General features: G+C 39.7%; 1 protein-coding gene across 2 annotated transcripts; it reads right to left on the minus strand.

Annotated features, from left to right (window-relative positions):
- Positions 1 to 3,386: 3,386 nt before the first annotated feature.
- tsku (tsukushi small leucine rich proteoglycan homolog (Xenopus laevis)) lies at positions 3,387 to 12,127 on the minus strand. 2 transcript variants are annotated; one of them, XM_063907271.1, is made up of 3 exons: positions 11,878 to 12,127; positions 6,451 to 6,762; positions 3,387 to 6,011 (listed from the first exon to the last, which is right to left on the minus strand). In XM_063907271.1, the coding sequence occupies exons 1-3, from the start codon at positions 11,890 to 11,892 to the stop codon at positions 5,271 to 5,273; spliced, it is 1,068 nt and encodes a 355-aa protein (XP_063763341.1). In that variant the 5' UTR covers positions 11,893 to 12,127; the 3' UTR covers positions 3,387 to 5,270. The 2 variants fall into 2 exon arrangements, with proteins under 2 accessions (XP_063763341.1, XP_063763342.1); XM_063907272.1 differs by lacking the exon at positions 11,878 to 12,127 and adding an exon at positions 7,775 to 8,351.
- Between the last annotated feature and the right edge of the window lie 4,048 nt (positions 12,128 to 16,175).

Raw genomic sequence — 16,175 nt, forward strand, 5'->3', positions numbered from 1 at the left:
GATGTTTAAATAGAAATAAAGACGTCAGCCACAAAATAGATCTGTCACACAAAATGACATATGAATTAAACGTCTGTATTCCTTTTGTGATGAATAAACCAGCACACAAGTGTTTCTCTACAAAAGATGACATCAACTTCCAGACAGGGAGCAGCTGATGGGGCAGTTTGAAGCACAGTGTATATAAGTCTTTATGCAAACTTTACACAACAGCTTAATATAAGTTGTTCTTCACTTCTCACCTTGAGCTGGATCTCAACACGCTGAGTCATGCTACAGTTCTGGGTCATTCTTAAGTGATGAGTAGTCTTCCCTAAAAAAGTTGACTTTTTTGCTGACTAGTGTTTTCTAAGTCACAGCGGCATTCAGTTTGTATGTCAGCACGTTTAGTCATGACATTAAAACAAATCAGTGTATACTTACAACCTTTTATAACACTTTTATTTATCCATGTAGCAAAACATCTTTGCTTTTAATCATTTTCCATATAACTAAAGCCTTTAAACTGCAATATGGCATATTTTCACATGGAGATTCAAATCAATCATCTGCATGCATCCCTGCACTGGTTGAGCACAACACTAAAGAATAACTGTGTAAAAGCTATTGTCAATAAAGATCTGTGTTTTCATCGTCTTGGTATTTACCAAGTGCAACATAGTGGTAACGGCTTTAGTTTCTGGTTAGAAAGCAAACAGACTGATCATTGTGACCTTTGACAAGTTGAGCTGATCTCAAAACAAAACCTCTTTGCTGTGCAGCATTACGCTGACACGGTGCCTGGGTGTCTATTGTCACCGCAGCATAACACGCATAAGGACGTTATGAGCAGTGTCTCACGGATAGATACCGCAGGTCCTTCCTTCCTTAGCTTGGTCATTCAGTATATTCAGGTAGTCAGCTGACCTCCTTCTTTTGGGCACATAACGTTACTGAACCGAGACGAGACCAACTGCAACAACCCCAGATCATAGCACTGCCCCCCACAGGCTTGTGACCTTTTTTTTTGGCCGGGCAGTGTATATGTACACTATACAGTTAATAACTGCAATATTTACCTGGCTGCTGTACCTCAGACAGTTTCTGAGGTCTATTTTTGTGTGTTCTGTACAATTGTGTGATTGTTGTATATATGTTTGTATCTTGGGTGTAACATTAAGCTGTCTTGGGCTCTTTCTGTTGTAACAAATGAAAATGTTGATTCTTATCTCATAAAATCTGCAACAACACCTCTGGCTATACATGCTGAACAATGTATAAACAATTATTCACTCCTGTATTTTATACAAACACCAACAAATGTGCTTGTGAAAAAACAGTGTTGTGTTTCAGCCTCCTGTGGGACTGAAAAGTAAAACCTTGCGGTGTTTGGAGCAGTATGGGCTCGTTGTCGAAGCAAAGTGAATTAGCTGCTTGGATAGCTTGATCCTCCAGAGGGTCTATCCAGGGAAGGTCAAATTACATTTGTTTGATAGTTGTTCAAGCAAGAACAGAGCACTTAATAAAGACACCCTGGTTCTGCTTGCATGAATTAATTATACACAGTTCAAAGCTTCCCTCTGCTTTGAAGTAATTACATCTCTGAGCCAGACCCCTGCTGAAGAGCGCGTGATTACCTTTTGATTTCTTCGCCCCGCACTTTTATAATGTAAACAGCACAGTCAAGTTAAGTTTGTGTTGGACATTGAAATGAATGATAAAGTTTAAAATCTTTACACTGGAGGTTTCTGTGAAAAACAAAACAAAGTTGGAGTCTGTTTTTGTTCAGTATGAGCTGTAGCAAGACAGAAATCTGTGAACCGCTGTTTGTTTACATGCAAACACTGTTTATTTACAGACATCAGCCATCTGAAAACTTGGCTCACTAATTCAAAGTCTGTATTGACTTAGCGTCAACGTTATCCAGCTGAAAAGGGTCTCTTGTTCTCCTGATAACTGCCCCTCTTCTTAAGACCGTACTGTATGCGTTGACGAAAGCAAGACGTCAGGTTACGATAAAATACGACGTTTCTATGTCATCAATGCTCTGTGGATGTATGTCTTTTTCACTTTCAGGGAAAACTAACTTTCTGTCAGGGTAGAGGAGCAAAATCCAATGACATGTCACTGCTGAGTTTGTTTTGCAGTGTCAAAGAGAAATGTCAAAACTCGAGATCTGGATTGATTCCTGCAAAGCAACATGTTTACCTCTGATAGCTGTTAATCTTTTAGAGGTGGAAATTATGCTTTTAATAATTTTCTCAACTGAGCAGGAGGCATGTACAGAACTATTTGTTAGCCAGCTGTCCTGTAATGTATCATTTAAACACTTCAGTGTATGTCCCAGTCTGTAATGAGGCTCTTAAAACTGGGGAGAAAATAAGACAAGACTTGTTTTCTGAAGTCCTTGTCCACTGAAATGTCAAACCTGAATTTTATCCCACTTTTCATCTGTAAACTGATTGGTTCTGCTGTTGCATTCCCTGAATGTCTTTGCCATTTCACAGTGTAGTTGTGAGCTTCTATTTAAGCGCTCACTTGGAAGGAGGATTGGTTACTCGGATGTCAACATGCTTCAGGAGATGGACAAAAAAAACTAAAAACATCTGGAAGTGTTTTCTTCAATGGGGTCAATCCACTCAGAGCTCTCCTGCAGCCTCCTAGTTACCAGAGAATAGAGGATAAACAGACTCAGAAACAAGACCAAATGGAGTCATTTTGTTTTTTGAAATGACCTCATATTCTGTATTTTCACACTTTATGTTCGACATGTGACACGTACAGTATAACTATTGTGCAATCTGGGGAAAAATCCCATGGTTTGGTCAGCCTTATTTTATCTGTTTCTGGGCATCTTGGAGTTTCAAAGCTGTGTCACAGGAAGAAGGGCATAATGTCTTCTGTCTCACAGGACAAAACACTCATTGCCAGACACACAGAGATCTGTAAGCCACCATGACTGAAACCAGGCTCTCTCCTTTCTCTACCCAGTCACCTCCTTGGCAGGTTACCAGCCAAGTGTATCACTGTATGCTGCCAAACCCTGGCATGTCTGCCCGCTTTAGTTATTTTTTTAACGTCCGCTCACAACCACAAGTGTGTTTATGTGTCTTTGCATCGCGACAGTTTCAAGTTATAAGGCAAAGCCCACAACACGTTGCAAGAGTGAAGAAAGTGCTGCAAGATTAAGAACTGAGATCTAAGTTTCTTTGGTCCCATGAAGTGTCACACCCTGATATGAGGGGAAAACCAACCACAAACTGAGTTGCGGAACAGGCTCTCTACCACAATACTTAATACAATTACGTCACTGACGTGTGGTTTTGGTTTTAACAAGTTTGTGCTCCTTCCATTACGCACCAAAGAATAGTTGAGGTCATTACTTCACGCAGAACAAACCGCAGTCATTTAAAGTGTGAGAAGAGTCAATTTATTACACATAAGATTCATTTATATATAAAGTTATATACAATATAGTTACATACATATAAATATAAACTTCTACACCAAGACTGGGGTCTCCTGACTTTGATTAAACCAACTGAAAAGGTGGATTTCCTTTAAAACCAAAACACTAAAGCCCCATGCTTTTCACAGATTGCTGACGTTTGAAAACCCAAACATGCAGTCTTGAGGCTGTTCGTCCTCTTGTGTCCACAGAAATACCACAGGAATGCTAAGGTGAAGTTACACGTAACAGCAAAGTGCAGCTTGGTGTTTTATCATTACATATTAAGAGAATGTTTTCTTACTTCATTGGTCAAATGAGTTTGCAAACCAGCGTCTCGTTCCTCTGGAGAATGATTTGCCAGCAGGTCCAAATAAACTCCCGGTCAACGTGGTCATGGCCTGTTTGTTGCCGTTGTGTAAGACCAACAGAACAGCGAGCACCATGTCAAAGGCTGCACGGGCCTAATATCTAAAGGCCACCAAACTTAAAGAGTCCTTATGGTTAAGGTTAAGTTGTCCAAACATAAAGGACAGGATGTCAGACTCAAGTCGTTTTTTTGTGGTCGTAGCAAGAAAAGATCTTTGCCCTCATCACTGACAGGAGATACTGTAAGTTTTCCACCCAGTCCGAGCTAAATAAAGAACCATGGTACTTGGATTGTACAGATCGACATTTTTGGGACACATATAACACAATAATATATAATATGCCTATTAGCTTTCTTGATTAGATCAGAAGATTGATAACAATTTCATGTATGTTAAGTATAAAGCAACAGCAGGAAGCTTAGTTTAGCATTAAGACTGGAAACAGGGGAGAACAGCTTAAGTGGTTGTGTCTAAAAATAACAACAATTATTAAATGAACAGGTGAAATTAAATTAGTTTGATCCGTCAACAACTGAAACATAAAGAAAACATGTTGTGGCTTAATGGGGAATACAATAAGACTACAGGAAGTCCAAGAAATAGAACCCCCGTACAACCACAGCCGTTGTTTTCACTTTTCGTTTTTTTTCCCGTATTGATTACACAAATAAGCTACAAGAAGTTATCCAGTGAGCTTAAGAAGTTCTTTGGAGAGAGACCGGCTCCGTTTCCAGGCTTTGTGCTAAGCTAAGCTAGTATGCTGTTGGCTGTTATGCTTCATATTGGACCGAGTAATATCAGAATCTTCTCATCTAGCGCTCGGCTATTAAACAAATAAGCACATTTCCCAACATGTCTAACTATCCCTTTAAACATTTCAATAAAGCATCACATTCAAAGTCAAATAAAATGGTCGTAGTGGTCAAGAGTTGAAACATCTTCTTCAGTGTGGATATTATGAGCGATGCACAGAAGGGTTTGTATTACACTGCATGGCCTTTTAAGAAAACATCAGAACTGCTTTAAGTGCAAACAGCTCTTAATATGGTCCCGCTTTAAATTAAGTACACAACAAACGGTATGAACAAGACTCAGAAAGTTGGATTTATGAAAGGTGATCTACCAGTTTAGGCTACATGTAAAGATTTGAAAGAAACAGATCTGCATTTTGTGTGTTTTAAGTCATTGTTTCTGAAAAGTAAAGCATTTATGATACTTCTGTCAACAGTTCATGTAGGCTACTTTAAACCTTTAAGACATATTCCCAAAGCTCACCTTAGAACAGAGGAAATTAAGTGAAAGGAACAACAAAGTGTTTTGCATATCAGAGCAGATTAGGCACGGCTCTAGCTTTAGGATTGTACTGGTTAGGTTACACTCTCAGAACGTGGTGGTACGACGTCATGTCCGAGTACTTCTGATGGGGTATACTGGCCCCTTTAGGGATTGGTCCATTTCCACAGGCACTGTTCCTACAAGACGACGCCCTCCACATTACAGCTGAGCACCTCGTTGTGTTGGACCTGGCCCAGCTGCCGGTGGAACTGTCCCTGTTTCTGGGTCCTCCAGCATTGGATGCTTCGCCCTAGTGTGATACTCTTAATACTGGGCAGGTGTGTCAGCATGTTATTTGGCAAGGACGCCACACCAGAGCCAGAGAAGTTCAGCTCTAGCAGGGAGTCCAGTCCGCTGAAAACCGCGGGGCTGAAAGTCTTGAGCTTGGGGTTGTTCGAGAGATCCAGAACTTGCAGGCTCTGGAGGCCGTTGAAGCTGTTTGGCATGATCTCTTGAAGCTCTTGCAGGCCACTGATGGATAAATAAACCAGATCTTTCAGCTGAGCAAAAGCTCCCTCTTTGATCTGTGTAATGGGGTTACCATCCAGATTGAGGTACCTCAGCGGAAGTCCTGCCAGCGTCGGTACGCTCAGCAGCCGGTTTGCCGACAGATTCAAGGTTTGAATGTGCAGCTCTCTCCCACGCAAAGTCGTGGAAACCGACACAAGCTTGTTGTGAGACAGATCTACGCTGACAGGTTCACCATTTACTTTGGTGGCGAACACGTCCATGTCAAAGTCTTGGAAGCTGTTGTGGCTGAGGTCAACTTCAGCCAGAGGGAGGCTGGCAAAGCAGCCGAGAGAGAGGCTCTGCAGGTTGTTGTGGCTCAGGTCCAGAGTCTCCAGGTAACGCAGCTTGGACAAAACATTGGCTGTTATCTGAAAATGTGAAGGCAAGATAGAGAAAAAGAGAAACATTGGCCAGGTACATTTTTCAGATGTGTACATGGAAATAGAAATATACAATCAGCTTTGATCTCATGCTTACATCAAAAACACAATTCCTCCACCAACCAATATCTTGCTTCATAGCTGCTAAGACCTCTGCCATTGGGTACTTGGGAGTTATATTAAGTAAGGTTTAACACTTTTCCCCTGAAAACAGATGCAGCTGCAAAACACTGTGAATGAGTTGGCTAACACTTGCTAGCAATAGCCAGAAGCTGTGTCCAAATCTCAAAAATCCCTGTAAGTGTGTTGACTTTAGGATGTTTTATTGATTATAAACTAACCTTTTACATTTGTATGAGTAAGTGAGTCGTTTGAAGTCAAAGGAAGCATAACCTCAGTATGTACCAGAGCTCCTTTAAACACTGACCGTTGTTATAAGGTTGCTGCTGAGATCCAAGCTCACGAGGGTGGTGTAGCCTGGACCGGACAGCATGGTGTCAGTGAGTGGGCCCATGGCGTTGGAGGACAGGTCCAGGTGGGACGTGTCCAGCGGGATGGGGATTGGCATGGTGGTGCCGGGTCCCAGCCCTCGACAGTCCACCCGGGTCAGGCTGAAGCTGTCGAACAAGCCGAAGCTTTCCACCTCACAGTGGCAGCCATGGTGGCAGTTCTTGACGTTGCTGGAATGGACGAAGGCCAGCAGCGACAGGCCAAGGCAAAGGAGGAGGGCCATCGTGCTCTGGAAGAGAGAACACAATAAATATTTACGTATGATAACCTTTGAACACGCAAGTTAGATTAGTTTTGTTTTTGTTCGTTGTATTATGATCAAAATATATTTAAATGATTATACTGGGATTATTTTAAGAGCATCTGTAGGAAATAACAGTGTTTTTATACTTTGTAGAACACTAGTTGGCTCGGGTATCTTTTCAGTGCTACGATGCTTAATACAGAACGCCTTTACCAAAGATTGAGATTCAGGTATATTGGATATTCCACTAATTTCGACCAGATTAGTTCAGTACGCCTTGTCCAAACTCAGAACAACTTGTTTCAGAGTAAGAGGAGCTGTTCCTGTTCAAATGCCATCTTTAAGGTATTTGTTAAGCTTTGTGATACAACTTTGAGCTTTTATCCGTGCAACTTGGGTAGCCCCAATTGCCCTCCTTCTTGGCTTCCCAACGGGTGCGACCTAATTTCTTTGATCAAAGAGTCTTAGTTTACTCACTGGAATGAGTATGCATGGTTGTAAATCAAGGCCCTTAACATACAGTACCTCTATCCTATCTTAAAATTAGGGAAAATACGTTTTGCCCACATCCGCTAAGTCTCAGAGCATTAAGGCAATACAAACAAATAATCCATTACTGCAGGACAATAGCCCTGCATCTGAAATAACCGCTACAGGAAAGCCTAAAAAAAGCAAACAAAGCCTGCCAATTCAGAATATATGCGTCCATAATTTGCAAGATTAATCAAAAATGTGTTAAGTGAGTAATATGCACGATGATGATAAGTGAAATAAATATAATAGTCCTGCATCTGAAATAAAAGCATACGGAAAGCTTCAAAATAAAAATGAAAAACAAGGCAACAAAGCCTGCCACTTCAAAAATACGCATCATCATTATTAAGATTAATTTGGAATCCATCAAGAAGAGAGCTAACTGCAATTTGTGCAAAAAAAAAAGAGTAATAAATAAATTCAACACGTATTTTTTATTCAAACCAGAGAAAACCTATCATACCTTTTTTCAGATGTTGCCGCTGCTGTTGCTGTTGTCCCTCTATGTGTAAATAAGAGCTGAATAGAGCTAACCAAGTTCAACTTAAGGAACGTGTACACACACACACACACAGGCAACACTGATATGAGTAAGGAAATTGGACAGAGGTTAAGAGTTACGTAACAGGCAGAAATGAACAGTCATGGACAAGTGGCCGAGGCGTGATGCAGCAAAGCGTGTTAAAGATACAACACACAGTGAAACAGCATATGTCCCATAATGCAATACCTTGATCACTACAAATTAAGTATAAGTGATATAGTATATTCATGAGCAAGCTAACAGGGAGTACGTGTTGCTATGTAAAAAGTAAAATAACAATGCTTTCTTCACCTTGAATTGACATTTTGTTTTGTATTCTGTCTCATTTTGGGGTATGCAGTGAAAGTGTCCTATGGCTGTTATCAGGTATATTGGGGATACAGTTATTTATCTTGGCTTATGTAAGAGGATGAGGTTACATAGCTGCACAGTGGGTCAACATATGCAGGCTGATTACAGTGGCTCAAAGTCTTTCAGTCTGAGCTGATCAACTCCGTGTCGCGTTTCTGTTGTGTTGACCCCTGAACCCCCCCCCCGACTAACTGCTTGTGATACCGAGAGTAAAATAAAAGGGTGTAAGTTGTAATGCTGGAACTTGTTTTATGAATAGAAGATAACATAGTAGGACTGTGTTGGAGGTCAATTTAAAGGCGAGAATCTATATTATTGTGTGTGTGTGTGTGTGTGTGTGTGTGTGTGTACAGTATGTGAGTGAGTCTCTCCAGCTTCAGCTTTTGACCAAACACGAGCAGGCAAGTTTTACGACTGTTAAATCGAGCTGAGTACACACATTTTTCGCTCACTGAATAACATTTAACACGCTTTTCTTTTCCAGGTTGAGCTGCTCAGAGGCCGAATAGTCCACCCACGGAATAAACCACACGTGAAAAGGACAGAGGTCAACCCTCGAAGAAGGAATTCTCGATGTTTAAACCGTAACATAATGTGTCGATACACATTTTTCACCCGACAGCTAAACGGCTTAACTGGTACTGTGTAATACACATTGACTGTAAAAATATTAGCTGTTGTAAGATACGATAATAAGGACTTTCCCCGCCTTCTCTGCAATAACAAGTGTTGTCTCCCCTCAAGCAATCTACAGGCCTCAAAGGGATCAGCCTTGTTAGGAAACCACAAAGAGGCAATACGCAGACTAAACATGGGAAACTGCCAGTGGTTACACGTTCTTCACGTCTACCACCCTAATCGGCAGACGCTCGTCACCTCTGTGTGGTTTTGAGGCCACATTTGTCCGCCCCTCCTTCTCTTCCCTGCATCATTTGCTCCACCCGTTGCTTCAGTGAGGACTGTGAACTTTCTGCACCAGGTGTTCCTCTCGACCTCTCGCTAATAAATGTCAGCTAACAGCAAACTGCTGCTGCCGCTGCCTTCTCAACACACACATTCTAACTACTGCAATTACCCAAAAGGCAACGGCAGTTCGAGCTGCAAACCCCCTGAGTGGACAATTGGCAAATACATGTGAGATATCACGCCCCGACACCTTCTCCCTTTCAGAGGTCTTTTTGCACCTTTTCCTCCCGGGATCCTGCTGTTCTCAGAGGATCATCGGCCATTAGCTCTTTATTTATTTACTCTCTTTCCTGCAGCAGTGATTACTTTGCATGTTGTGTTTTTTTTTTACCAAATGTTAATTTCCTGTCAAATGCCTGCAGACTCACCTATAATGATAATCCAATTGCCATAGTTTGTTATCAGTGTAGAGACTAAATCATTTAGTGTGTCAAAAGCCATTACAACACTTTAATTGCCGATAAGCCATAACGTTATCTAATGTCTTTACGAGGGTTTTTTTTTTTGCCAGCTTGATCTTCTTTATCTAAATGTATTCAAAAAAGAAATAAACTGCACATTCATGGCAGAGTAAATTTACATAATACCAATTGAATTATCCTTATAAACACATTTTTTGTATTTTAAGAAGCACATTTCCTTCAATTTATAAAAAAATCATCCAATTGTTCATGTCATTGAGACACCTATCAAATTCAATCTTATGGCTAAAACTATACAATGAAATAAGAAAGGATGCCATGCTAATCCTGTTAAGCCAAATGAATGCACAACACAGAGGAGGAGGCAGTGAGTTTGAATGAAATTGATGGTTTTAAAACAATTAGGAGGCAATGGGACGCCTACAGTTACAGTGAATAAATAGGTTCACAAGAAAGGAGACTGATCAAATGTATCAGAGTACATCCAAGCGAAGCTAGCAGAGACAGTATTACAGAAAGTGGTAAAGATTGACTGAAGGTGCAGCTAACAGCATGGCCAGAATCTAATTACCACTTTTGTCAATGAGACAGTGTAATGTACTGTAATAGGATAAGTACACTGTAGGCTGATCCTTGGCAAGAAGGTGCACAGACTTGTTGTTATGTGTAGGCCTATGCCTTTTTGGTCATTTCGGATATATTACCAAACTGAATACAGCCTGTTGTAATCATGAAAACACATTGGTGTACGTGTTCCTGTCATTTGACACAACAAAAAAATGTATATTGAAATATTCTTACTTAATAGAGTTGTAGAAATTGGCCAAAATTATTTAGGATGTGTTTTCTCTAGGATTGTATATTTACTTTACTTGGGTATTTCCATTTCATGCTACTTTGCCTTTAGTTTCACATTCTGAGCATTAAGATCTCACATAAACAAAAACCAGCGTTGTTACAGATTAAAATCCCCAACATATTATAAAGTAGCTTAATTTATTCAATCATTAATCCCTGAATTATAAAAATAATCCAATTACCAAATATAATGATATAACAAAAATAGGGTCTTTCTGAAATGAGTGGTTGAATAATACAAAATAAAAAGGTAAAAATAATACTTTTATCATTGCAGTAAAAACAAGTAACATTGTTCTACTTCAATGTATTTTAGAAGACGATGTTTGACTTTTTACTCACTGAATTTAACTGACAGCCTTAGTTAAACACTCAGCTTTCTGGATAATACAAAATACAGACGTAAGAAATTATCATTGACATATAAATATAGGTTAATATATTTAGTAGCATTATACACATTGATTAAAATCAGCACCACCTTTACCAGCTGTGATGAACACATCAATGTATTAATTAGCATAACACAGTACCTGGTATTAATTTGAAATAGGCCAATATGCATATGGGTTACTTTTAGCTTTGGTAATGAAGTATATTTCAATGGCATTATTTTCACATCTTTACTGAAGTAAATGCAGGGCTTCTACTGGTAGAGGGTTGTTTTTTAAGATGTTGTAATTCAAACTTTTAGTAGAGTGTAATCTGAGTAGCCTACTTGTTCCACCATTGACTGCTTCTGTCACGCACGTTGTTAAGCTCGTCTTTCCCAGTTTAACAGTCTGACTCCAGCAGATTTTCAAGACTCCCAGATCATAAAAAGTCTGACCAACTGTGACTGACGTGACCCTGCCCTGTGTGCATTACCACAGTGCACCGCTGCCCTTCGGAAGTTAAACAGGAGGCGGGTCGGCATACACTCACTGCATGGGCACCTCCGCAGATCAAATTTCTTGCAGCTGTACGTGGCAATCCCCGGAGGAATCCACAGCAGCCTTTCTGGACAAAACACCTCAAAACAAGTAGCACATGTGTGTCTAGAAGTACTTATACTTTAACAACTTTAACGTCTACCCCGCCCCTTTTCGCTGTCAATCACAGCTCCACCGGTCACCTCCGCGCGCATCGTCCGCAAGAGTTTGCACACCGCGTAAAGCTTCTTTCACGTGTGCGGGGAAATTGCAGTAAACGGTAAACTGGTCAGTCCAGACCTACGGGACACGGTGCAGGGGCGGTTTCTTAAAACCAAGAGGCAACGTGAAACCTGATCTGACCTCGGTTCTGTGTCCGAAACTATCGGTAACACTGCTGATAGAAGAGTTTACAAAACCACTTTCTGACAAACCTGGAAATACACTTTTCAAACATATATAAAAAGCTGCTTTTTCATTACTTCTGTGTTCCGAGAAAGTTACGTGGACCTACTTCGGTGCCTTTCATCCAGACAAGTCCGCTCGGTCGTTTTTTCACTTCACCGCTCCCATTTTCCAGACCCCCGCAGGGCTCCTGTCCCGCCGGTAGCAGTCTGCCCGCTGCTCGACATGAGCTCTGCAGTTCCCTCTGTGTGTCTGCCCCGCCACAATACACTGCCAGGAGCTGGAAAACACTGAGACACACTCGTCTGTTCCCATCCCATAAAGTCCTGCCTCGCTTCGGGCTCGTTTTACCACCATCAAGCCCCCCAGCGTCCAAATTATGAGCACTTCCTGTCGATACTTTCCAAAATAAAAGGCTTCAAATGAAACTTGTTTGTTGACTGTTTTTTCGCTGAACTGATACCTTGGTTCTAATCAATCACATTTGTACTGTTTCCTCGGCTACCGTTGCCAGGGTGCTTGTAATGTCAGGCCAGGCAACAACGCTGTTATGTAGGCTGTAATACATTAATATTACTATGAATTATGTATACATTTTTAATATTTAATATGATATTCATCAGTTCCCTTGAGATTCATTAATCCTTGATTTATCATTGCAAACAATTATTAGTAATATGATATGGTCATACCAATAAGTGGTGTAATCAAGTAGACTGTACTTTTTGTAAAAAATGTATGATAAGATAAGATGTACCTTCATTAATTATTAGTCCCCGATGTACTTGTATTATTATTATTTTTCGCATGATGCTACTTGATACTTTAACTGCACTACTTATTTTGTAGGGATATGTTTGACTTTTTACTCCACTGCATTTTCTAACATATTCAGTTACAAGTTACTTTACAGATTTAGTTTAATACAAAACATAAATCGACACATGCATTATCATATCGTATTATAGGTTAAGCTACCCAGTAGTAAATAAAGTAGTTCAAATAAACCAAGGTGCAACATTGAAGTGATGAGCTCATTAATGCACAAACAATATTAATAAAATAGTTTAAAAGTATAGTGCTTAAAAGGATGAGACTTCATAATGAGTACTTTTTTGACTATTTTTTAAACAATTTGTATTAACACACACACACACACACACACACACACACACACACACACACACACACACACACACACACACACACACACACACACACACACACACACACACGTACATTTAAAGAATATGCATTGATTCACTCACAAATACTTTCTCAAGGCAGAACAAAGAAGTTTAGATCTAGAGCTCCTTAACCAACGCTACGCTTTTACTTTGAAGGCCAACACATCACACTTCCGGTTGAAGGACTATATTTCTGACGCTGCTTCGCTGTGCTCCCTCTAGTGGAGACATGACAAGCAAACCACATGAAAAGGAAATCTGACATTCAGCATTGCATAACAAAGCAGCAGTTTGTTTCGTTTGCCACCACACACATTTTGATGACACCGATTAAAAAGATAATTCGAAAGGAAACGCAGGCTGTTCCTGTTGCTACACTCTGAAAGGTTCTTTAACAAAAATGAGACTTTAATATGGTGGAAACCTTTGTTAAGACATGTCCTTCAGGTTTATGTAAAGTCATTTGATTGTATAGTTCTTATAGATTTGTCATTATGATGTGTTATGAGGATAACATAGTTTGTAACTAGTTTGAAATTCGAAAATGGTTTCCAAACACTATTCTAGATTCCACACAGGAGAGCCAATCAGCAACACAATATATGCATTTATTGTCACATGCCAACACTAATCTGTGGAGACATTAGGCAACTTCCTGTTACATGAGATAATCGAATAAGTTCTCTAGAAGGGCCAGAAATACAGAGGTCAAGTGATGAGTTATGGTGAACATCTGTTGCTGCTCACACAGCACGAAGGGGCCTCCGCTCTTAATTTGAACCCTCATATTGCTTTCCTCGTGAGAGCATGAAAGCATCATAGCACACACCCATTGTAGGCTTTATGCAAACAAAAGCACTCATCTTTGCAATCTCAAGGGTACATGCACTGTTCTTGTAAAAAGTGTGAACAAACATTTAATATAGAAGTATACAAAGCATGATAATTGTGTTCCCTAAAAAATGCACGTCATGCACTGAGCTGTGATAGAAAGAGGAACCTATTTTAAAAATGTAATTTGATGTTTCACGCGTACCAACTTGTATTCACATGCACGCACACACACACACACACACACACACACACACACACACACACACACACACACACACACACACACACACACACACACACACTGTACACACTATTGCGTGAGTGTCTTGGATTCTTCAAGGCTGTAAAGATAAGATAGGGGCACAGGCAGAGAGATTGCAGAACAGAGCATGGGTCTGGAAAAAGAAACAACAAGACCTTTGAAAGAAACCTGGGGAACCTGGTATAGGATGAGAAAAACATGACCAAAGTGAACATATAATATCATAAAGTATAGTGCAACACATTAGTGGCTATTACTGACATTTAATTCTTCAAGAATTTAGCTTGACGTTTTTTCTCTAGGTTATTTCCATTTAGCCAGTCATTCCCAGCACACTGAACCCATCACGTTTAACAATTAAAGCTAAAGTGAAAGTAGCTGTCAATCCTGAACCTATAAGTCCTATAAAGTAAAGTCTTTGCTCTGAAGGGGAAATAATAGTAATGAAATAGCTCTCACAGTGGAAGTTTTGCAGCTATTGTGTATGTCAAATTGTCCATATGATGTTTGCGGCATAAGGAAGTTATAAGAACTGTACCTAAACTTCACAGAACATACCAACTCTTTTAACTGATGTGTCCCTCAAAACAGTGTGTTCTTGAAAATATATCTATTTAATCCGGGTTGGAAGCAGAAGTTATTCTTTTCAGCATCCAAAGAGCTTCATCAAAATATTAGCTAAACACACACAGTAAATATGTGTTTCCTTTCCCAAGTGGATAGTATATTATCTTCCACTAGATGGCACCAGTGCTACAGAGAGCCTGTAATGAACTCACTGGTATCCCAGAGTTGTTTCATGAGCTTTCACTCAGAAACACACTCACATTTAAATGCACTGAGAACATTTATTTACAGTAACAGAATATAGAAAGTTTGGCCAACACTACAGGTCAGCGCTATTGCCGTATATCAATATTTAATACCGTTGAATGACATATTTAATTTGAATTCATGATCTTCACAGGCGTTGTGATCAGGCACGTGCAGAGGTTGTCAGAGGGGCAGGGGCCCAAATTAATAAAAGAGCGATTTGTGTTGTGCTTTTAAATAAATATATGCCTGAAATAACCACTTTTGTGACAGTTTGAAGGGACATAAAATATATATATTTAAAACAAACCCATGACATTAAATGAATGATACACGCAACAAAGATGAAGTATATTTCAGTCAATTATTCTCACATCATACAGCCCAACTCTGACCTAGCCCTCTGACTGATAGAAGTTCAGTCCTGCCGACAAAGATGTTCTTCCTCTCTCGACTCCGTACTTTTCTTACTGTACCACCTTCTCCATAAAAGCATCATGCACAAAGGTTCAGTGATGACGGGCAATAAGAAGCTGCTGATATTGTACGGCAACAAATGAATGTAAAATAATTCACATCTCATATAAAGAGGCACACAATTATTAAAAGCAACTCTGGTTTTCTGTTTTCTTTTGATTTACAGTTTGTAAGATACTGAATTATAAAAACCAGTGCATTCAGAAGGTGACTTCTCTAACAGGAGAGCTAAAGGGCACGTGTTCAAGCCACCTTTGAGTTCTATCTTAAGCCTGGTTGTGAATTTTGATGGATCTTCAGAAATTAGATGTGAACGGTGCTCAAGATTTACCTGATTTTAGATCTGGTCGTTCATGAATCATGTTGATTATGTAGCCATTAAAGTGACATCTGTCGCTATCCCCATAATTAAGGTAGTCGTTTTATTTTATATTCTTTATATTGCTTTTGTTTAAAAATGAATATGCAGAGTGAGTGTCTCGAAATTATTTTGTTCCCAAAAGTCTTTATCTACATCGCCCATGTTTTTTTTTATATATTCCACCCATGTCCTCATATATCCTGTTTTAAGATTCATATCATATCATCTTTTTTTCCACACTGCACTTAAATTTCCCTTACCGTTCCATACTGTGTAATGACAGAGAGATCTATATCTACGTTGATTGGATGCTTACACATTTGAGGTTTGTTTCATATGCTTCCTTATTTAACTTTTTGAAATTGTATTAATTTAGTTTCATAATATTATTTGTATTATTATATTTTTGCATTTGCTTGTGGACACTTGTGTTTCATTTCACATTTTCGGACGAAGCACAGAGCAGCATCAGA

Source organism: Eleginops maclovinus, chromosome 18 (assembly GCF_036324505.1).
Source record: "Eleginops maclovinus isolate JMC-PN-2008 ecotype Puerto Natales chromosome 18, JC_Emac_rtc_rv5, whole genome shotgun sequence".
Classification (NCBI taxonomy): Eukaryota; Metazoa; Chordata; class Actinopteri; order Perciformes; family Eleginopidae; genus Eleginops; species Eleginops maclovinus.

What these genes read in the sequence shown, in the direction of transcription:
- tsku (XM_063907271.1), bottom strand. An exon ending in GCAGCAACCTTATAACAACG is followed by an intron (nt 6,012 to 6,450) that starts GTCAGTGTTTAA and finishes TCACATTTTCAG; the next exon opens with ATAACAGCCAATGTTTTGTC.